This window comes from Salminus brasiliensis, chromosome 21 (genome assembly GCF_030463535.1).
Source record: "Salminus brasiliensis chromosome 21, fSalBra1.hap2, whole genome shotgun sequence".
NCBI classification, from domain to species: domain Eukaryota; kingdom Metazoa; phylum Chordata; class Actinopteri; order Characiformes; family Bryconidae; genus Salminus; species Salminus brasiliensis.
This window is the reverse complement of record NC_132898.1, coordinates 22,691,466-22,699,661: the sequence shown is the minus strand read 5'-3', so window position 1 is coordinate 22,699,661 and position 8,196 is coordinate 22,691,466. Positions and strand designations below refer to the sequence as shown.

Below are 8,196 nucleotides of genomic sequence, written 5' to 3'. Positions count from 1 at the left end.
CAAACTATCCCGTAAAGCATTCTGACCAGCAGATCCCAGTACGGACAGTCATTAGAAAAGGGGTCATACCTAGCTCCTTGGAATGATACCATAATACTGTAATTTGTGGAGATGGACAAATGGGAATGTCTTGACCTCCCTCTTTGCTTTTGTGATGAAGTGATGGGAAAAATTCCTTCATCCATCTCTCTCTCTCTTTCGCTCACTCTCTCTCTCTCTCTCTGGCCTGTAGCTGTGTGTTAATAGATCCTCGGGGGCTTCGGCAGGCTTTGTGCCATGATGGAGTTGAAGGGTGTTGAATGGAGGCTCGAATGACAGCGGATTGGCCAGAAAACCGCTCTGACCTGTTCTTCTCTACACAGAGAGAAAGAGAGAGAGATAGAGAGTAGAGCAGAGAGAGAGGAGGGGGTGTATAGAGAACGACATAAGCGTGATGTAGGGAGAGAGAGGCTGAGGGAGAACAGAAAGTGTGTGAGATGTGTTAAGGAATTTTGTGATGTGTGTGTAAGTTGCCATACAAAGCATTTGTTCAGCACTGCCGGCTTTTCTCTCAGATTTCACGCTGCAGATAGTTTAGCCTTTAATGACTTTAACTAAGGAACGTAAACACTCAGGAAAGAGGGTCTGATCTGGATTTTTGAATGGTGGAAAGGAATTGAGTTTTCTGCAGTCACCTCTGTCTCACCCCGCAGTCTCACCCCGCAGTCTCACCCTGCAGTAAAAAGTTTTACTCTCTGTATATATACAGAGTAGAACTTGTTAACTGCTATACTGTTCATATGATCCACACACTTATTTTGACAGACTGTAATACACTATGGGAAGAGCAGGGGCGCTCAATAATGTTCTATAATGTTCATATGATCTACACATTCATTCTGACAGACTGCAATACACTATTCATTTCCTATTCATTTGAATCTGGTCAGCAGCATCAGAGTGAATTTGAAGAAGTACTGATAATGGGCTGCTGATGCAATGTGTATGTATGTGTGTGTGTGTGTGTGTGTGTGTGTGTGTGTGTGTGTGTGTGTGTGTGTGTGTGTACTTGTACGTATGTGTGTGTGAGCGGCCACTCCCCACTGGGTGTGTGATTTTTCTCTTGAGTAAGCAGGTCAGCAGCCCTGTTGCCAACGGCGACACTACAGCAGCATCAGAGCATCAGTGTAATGTTCCTTAGAGAGAACCTTTAGAACCTTCTCTCTCTGTCTCTTCCTTTCTCTGTCTCTCTCTCCTCTTTCTCTCCTTCCTTTTCTCTGTCCTTGTCACTCTGTCTTCCTTTTCTCTTTTTTTTCTTCTATCTCTTCCTCTCTCTCCTTCCCTCCCATCTCTCTGAGTCATATCATCTTCATTGTAATTGTCAACAACTGATGGCCATTCTTGCTCACTCTCTCTCTCTCTCTCTCTCTCTCTCTCTCTCTCTCTCTCTCTCTCTCTCTCTCTCTGTCTGTCTGTCTTGCTGTCTATCTCTCTTTTCCTTCCTCTCTCTCTCTCTGTCACTCTCTCTCTCTTTCTGTATATACACACTGACAGGCCCTTCAGAGCTGCAGTCAGATGCTCAGAACATTCTGGAGGGAGAACAGACTTTGTGCGTGTGTGTGTGTGTGTGTCTGTGTGTGTAAGCGGGTTATATAAGCCCCTGACTGTTCACTTTCCCCCGCTGCAGTGCGGATTTGTGTATACGTTGTTTATTTTGTTGTTTACTGGAGTGAAAAAGTGAGACCTCAGTGTGTTTACTTGGGCAGGTGCTGTAGAGGGGGGCGGGGTCGAGTGGCCACTTTGTAAAAAAAAAAAAAAAACACCTCCCATATTGTAAGGTGGAGCTACAAGGGAGTGGTTTCTGATAAAGTGGCCAGCAAGTGGACCTACAGACGAAGATGTTCTGATAAACTGGTGCAACAATAGAGGGGTTTCCGATAAAGTGGCCAGCAAGGTAGAGCTACAAGGGAGGGGTTTCTGATGAACTGGCCAGCAAGGGGGAGTTACAACAGAGGGGTTTCCGATAAAGTGGCCAGAATAAAGTTAGCTGTTGTGGTGCAGTGCGGTACTGTTACTAATCCTAATCCAGAACTTTCTGTACCCTGCTCGAGTACCTGTCTTTGTTCTAAATCGCGGAACGCTCGGTACCCATGACTGTAGGCGGGGCTCTCTCTCTCTACTGTGCTGTGTGTGGGGCGATCGACTTCTTAAAAGAACAATAATTTTATTTTTTTGCTACCAGAAAACATTTGACCCCTCCCCCCTGCACTAGAATGCTTTTTTCTTTGCTCTCTCTCTCTCTTTCTCTCTCTCTCTCTCTCTCTCTCTCCCTCTGTCTCTCTCTCCCTCTCCCTCTCTCCCTCTCTCTCTCTCCCTCTCTCTGTCTCTCTCTCTGTCTCTCTCTCTCTCTCTCTCTCTCTCTCTCTCTGAAGTTAAGCCCTGGCGTTCCGGTAAGCTCAGACTCGGATCTCTGTGCTTTGAAGCCGGGATTTCTCCACTGAGCTCATGTCCCAGTTTATCTCCCCAATTAAATACTCATAATGACTATAGAGACTCTCTCTCTTTCTCTCTCTCTCTCTCTCTCTCTCTCTCTCTGTCTCTGTCTCTCTTTCTCACTACACCTCCTCCACTCGTTCTCTGGGGGTATAGTGACGACCCTTGTGAGGTTGTGTAGATTTGTGAGGTTGCTGTTTGTTTGTTGAGTGTTTGTGTGTGTAGAGGTCTTACATGGCTGGTTAAATTCTATAAAACCAGTAAAAAAAAGCAGTAAAACACTGTAACACTGGACCACACACACCATCCAAAGACCTCAAAACACAGCGTGGACTGGCTGTTAAATATCTCTAAGCAGCACTCCTCTTTATTACTGCTTTAATTAAACCTAGAATGGGCCATAACAGGTCACACCAGTCAGGATCTGACCAACACTGTGAGGAGATTCACCACACAGCTTATAAACACAGGGCACCAATAAAGGAGCTGCAGACTAGCGTCCCTACATGGCCAAACGATTGCCTATTCTGCCCTGTGCCCTCATTTAAATTGGAATCTGGTAATATCCGTTTTTCTATGATCATATTCAACTCTCTGCTTAATGGGTTCATAGGTGTGCAACAGCACCCATGCACCTCTTTGGCATTGCGTCTAAAGGATAAATTCATTGAATGACATTAAAAAAGTTTGCGTTCATCTGACAGCCGCCAATCAACATCAAAGACGACCTTGTTAATAACTCCAGCCAATCAGATTATCAGGGATAATCACTGTTGTGTTTGTTGGTTGAAAGGTAATCAAATATGTCTTGTTTAAAAAAAGAAACAGCCAATCAGAGGCCCCTGGGTACTTAACGTGTGTGTGTGTGTGTGTGTGTGTGTGTGTGTATGTGTGAGTAATCCGTATAGTTGTTAGGTGTGTGAGTTCCTGCAGGAGGCTGATCCCCGCACTAATGTAGTTAGAGAATGTAGCATCACACACACAGGATTAACTTAATGCTACTGTACACACACATTGACACTGATTATACACATACACACTGATTATATACACAAACATGCTGAATATACACACACACACATACACACAGAACATGTTCCTGACAGCTTAATATCAGTCCTCAGTGCACATAATTGTAATTCATATGGTATTGCGGATGCATATGTAAATACCGTACATGAATATGTATATACACATTTATAAATATGTATATATAGGTATATAATCTGTATTCTGATCTGTTAATACGTTAGACTAATAATTATTCCTTTGAAACATTTGTTATGTTTGTTTATGCAGATTTGCTACTAAGGAAGCGAACGGCCTGCTGCTGTATAACGGCCGCTTCAACGAGAAGCACGACTTCATCGCCATGGAGATTGTTAATGAGCAGATCCAGCTCACCTTCTCTGCAGGTAACTGACCCACACATGTCCTCATGACAGAATGGGTTTAAGTCAAGTTTGCTTTTTTAGTACATTTAAATGGACTGGAATTAAGTCTAGTCCTGGACTACACCACATTTAGGGGGGAGTTTTAGCATTGAAAGGAAAATATAGTGCAGGACTAGGCTTTATTCTGGGAATCTGGCCCTAATCAAACTAACTCTGCTTCTGAAACTAAATGTAGTTTTAAAACTAATGTAGCTCACAAGTAAAATAGCATAATACAATTTCATTCAGTTTAATTCGGTAAAGTATGAACTTCTTTGTTTAACATATGATTAAAAAATCATACGACATAACCAATCACTGACTCCAGATTTAGTCGATCAAACAAGACATGTTGGTATCTGATGCTAGTTTACAACGGGAGATGCTAGGCTAACAATGCTAACAAACACTGGACTGTCACCAATCTCATCTCTGTAAATTCGTCCACAAACATACCACACACAAAAAAACATACGTGGTTTTACTCCACAAACTGTGCTCTAGTTTGAAAGTGGAATAGCACTACAAATCAGGTTACGAGGATGATAATGTAGATCCAGTTCCAGAGTAAATGTTTAAATAGTTTACTCATGATGATTTACTGCACATGTTTACATCTTTTTAACAGATTTCTGAACTAAATAAATAAAGATTTTGGAAGCTTTTGGAATCTGTTTACAGAGGTGAGATTGGTGACAGCCCAGTGTTTGTTAGCTCTATTACACACCATTAATAGTCTGACTCTATCTGGTGTGAGTAGCAAATCATGTTAATTATATTTTTAAGCTGAACCGTGCCTTTAGTTTAGAGGGTAAATTTGCATATCCTGATAAACAAGCATTTGTAAACTGGGCTGAACAGATCTTTTGTTCATTGGTGGTCACTAGGCTGTAATTTGGCCTCAGTGTAAATTTACCACTTGTCCGCTTTCAGAGAGGTCATTTAGGGCTAGCCTGACCTTTCCTGACCTTTTGACCCCTGCAGGTGAAACCAAGACGACTGTGTCACCATTCATCCAGGGTGGGGTCAGCGACGGCCACTGGCACACAGTCCAGGTGCACTATTACAACAAGGTAAGTGGCTCTCTATGTAGTGTTTATAAGCAGATGTGTTATTTACAGGTCCCAACTGTTGATTAACACACATCAGGTCTCATGTTATTTAGAGTTTTACAGGTAGACACTCTCACTGACCACTGACTTCATGTTTATTTGGGTTAATTGTAATGTTATATAGAGTTTTACAGGTAGACACTCTCACTGACCACTGACTTCATGTTTATTTGGGTTAATTGTAATGTTATATATAGTTTTACAGGTAGACACTCTCCCTGACCACTGACTTTATGTTTATTTGGGTTTATTCTAATGTTAAGTTCATTTACTGTTTATAAGTGAATCCTTTAAACAATCTGATGATATGATAAATGCTGAGTAGGGGAAGGCGTGCAGCCGGGTTATTAATGGTGTATGTGAAAGATGTGTCATTCACTTCACAGCCAGTTTGGTCCAGTTAGACACGCTGCTGGATGCCTACTGACTTGCTTTGATAAGCAGTGTAATTGATGATGCTGCCGCTTACACTGATTAATGGCACACACTCTTAATCATGCATACACACACTTACACACTCTTAAACTGTTTAGGCTTATCCCTACAGTAAACTAGTTTGGTTGTGATTTTTTAGCAGAGGAAAGAATAAAGAAATTTGACTCATTTGTAGCATTCTGGATCATACCAAATTAATCAAATTGAACTGAATCACACATTTTATGATTTTTTGAATTATTTCCTAAACACCTGTAATCAAACTATTTCGCTATGTCCCAAAAGGAATCAGACTGACTCATAATTCTATTTGTGTTTTGCTGATTCACTGAATCATAAAAGACTCATCTGAGTGAAGCTCTATTGGGGGTCTTGCCCCCCCCAAGGGCAAATATTTCTCTCCTTTATAAAGTGTGTTTTTATTTCCATATCAATCAGCACAGATATAAACACTTTCACACTCAACTTTCACACACACACTCTCTCACACACACAGTGCTCACAGGATGTGACATTTCATTCCATTCAGGAAGTCACTTTGCATCAGAATGCTGTTGCTGGGCAACCCCCCCTTAGTGTGTGCATTCAGTTCAGTGTGAATGATAACAGAGGCATGCGGGGCCAGAGCCAGCAGAGCACACACACACACACACACACACACACACACAATCTCTCACAAACACACAACAGCCAGGACTAAAACAATGTACACACTGGAAAAATTCTATTATCTGTGCAATTATGAAATATGCTGGAATTCCAATTTCCAGGAATGCCCTTGAGAATCTGAGACAAAACATTTAACAAACTTAACAAAATATCTCAAAAGGTGCTGATGGAATCATTTAATATCAAAGTAAAATAATCTTTTATTATAGTATATGGCATTATTGATTATATTAATAAATAAAAACACTACAGGTATAATATACGTATATACCAGTCTCTGCACTTGTTTTTGTGCCCTTGTTCAAACTCCAAATTTGTTTGGTGCCCTGAATGAGTAAATATGCCACAGTTAACTTATTCTAACATTTATGATGTTATGATAAAAAGTTTTTCCCCTTTTTATACATAAATACAATTTCGATCTTAATTGATTCATGTCACTGGATCTGACTGATCTAGAAAGATTGGAATGATCATTTTAAGGATATAAACATTGTGTAAGAAGCTGGAGAATACCTCCAGCCTTGTGAAGGCAGTCGTGTTTGTTTACAGTGTCGTACAGTATCGGCACTGAATATTTTATGTCAGAAATGTTGTACTGAGGTTATGTGACGGGGTGGTCACAAAGCGAAACTTTTCTCTTCTGTTTTAATGAATAACGAGGGAAACATCACTTGAGCACAATCAGAAAAGAGTTTAAATCAGAACATGGAGTTTAGCTAGCATTTAGATTCAACGAGCACACCGAGCTGAAAACGAGCAGTGTGTGAGCAGTCTGACTGGCAAATGTTCTTTGATTAACTCAGGTGTTGCTGTGTTTCGGCAAATGTTGTAGATGTGCCGGGTGCTGGGGGAAGCAGGTTAGATGAACTGAACAATCTTACTGGTGGGACCAACCACACTGTTATTAGTTATATAAGTATTGGTTTTTCAAGGAACTCTTAGGGGTTCTTCCGTTTGTAACTGTGAAGGAACCTCTTAAGGTGGTTTGGGGAACTTTCAAGAAAAGGTTTTTAAAAGAAAAAGGTGCATTGAAGGTTCCTCAAAGCACCTTAAGAGGTTCCTCCACAGTCTCCAACTGAAGAACCTACAAAGGTTTCTACTCTTACCTGGGCTTTTAACTTTCTAATACTTTTAACTGTGCAGGGACCAGTCATGGCCAATCCCACTGGTGGAACCATACTGGAACCAAGCGTAGGTTTTGTATCTAGAAGCATCTAACCAATTAAGGAGCCATTTAAGCTTCCAGATGTTTTTGTAAAGTGTCATGATTCTATGTAGAACCAGTGGCTTTAGTAAAGAACCCATTAAGAACCTATTTTTAAGAGTTGTTTAAAAAGGTTCAGTTTCTGGACAGGCTTTACTGCAGGTCACTCCTCTTGCTCTGGAGATGCAGAAGGACCTAAACAGAGAACAGGTTCAGGTTCAGGATTTTCAATCACCCCTAATCACCCCTGTTCCGGCGTAACTAATGGAAGGGGCTCCTCCACCCACTTTTGATCAGTATCTGTTCGTTTGTTTGCTGTGATCAGGCCTGGAGCGTCTAAAGCCTCTCTTTAAGACAGCTTTAATGGTCTTGATGGCCTTTATGGTGTGCTATAATGGGCTTTAATGGTATACTGGCCCCAGTGGCTGACCTATATGTTTCAGTACAATCTAAGCATCTTACTACCTCTAACCTGATTGGCCCAGAGAGTGAATAATAACCCCTCCCCCAGGGCACCCTCATGGCAATAGAGCTTCTTGTAGAATCTCAATGTGTGTGTGTGTGTGTGTGTGTGTGTGTGTGTTCGTGACTAGTTCCGTGAATGGTAGTATCAGTGTGGTTTGTGCACGCACACACACACACTCACTTCCATACATACATATCCGCCTCCGGCCATCCACACACCCTCCAACTCACACACTGACTCTGATTCACTGATTCACTGATTCACTGACTCGCAGACAAGTGAAAGAATGTGAGCTTTAAAGACAGAGAGAGAGAGAGAAAGAGAGTGGGTAAAATGGGGCGGAGGTGGGGTGCTGCCATGGAGTCAGGGTTATGGCCCTATTGGTCACCATGGCAACAATGT

General features: G+C 41.7%; 1 protein-coding gene across 3 annotated transcripts in view; it reads left to right on the top strand.

Annotated features, from left to right (window-relative positions):
• The window catches only part of celsr2 (cadherin, EGF LAG seven-pass G-type receptor 2), a 67,150-nt gene that overhangs the window by 35,115 nt on the left and 23,839 nt on the right, over positions 1-8,196 (top strand). For all 3 annotated transcript variants that reach the window (XM_072665642.1, XM_072665641.1, XM_072665640.1), the window contains exons 5-6: positions 3,772-3,887; positions 4,890-4,978. In XM_072665642.1, coding sequence (XP_072521743.1) covers positions 3,772-3,887; positions 4,890-4,978 — 205 coding nt within the window. The remainder of the gene's footprint in view (positions 1-3,771; positions 3,888-4,889; positions 4,979-8,196) is intronic.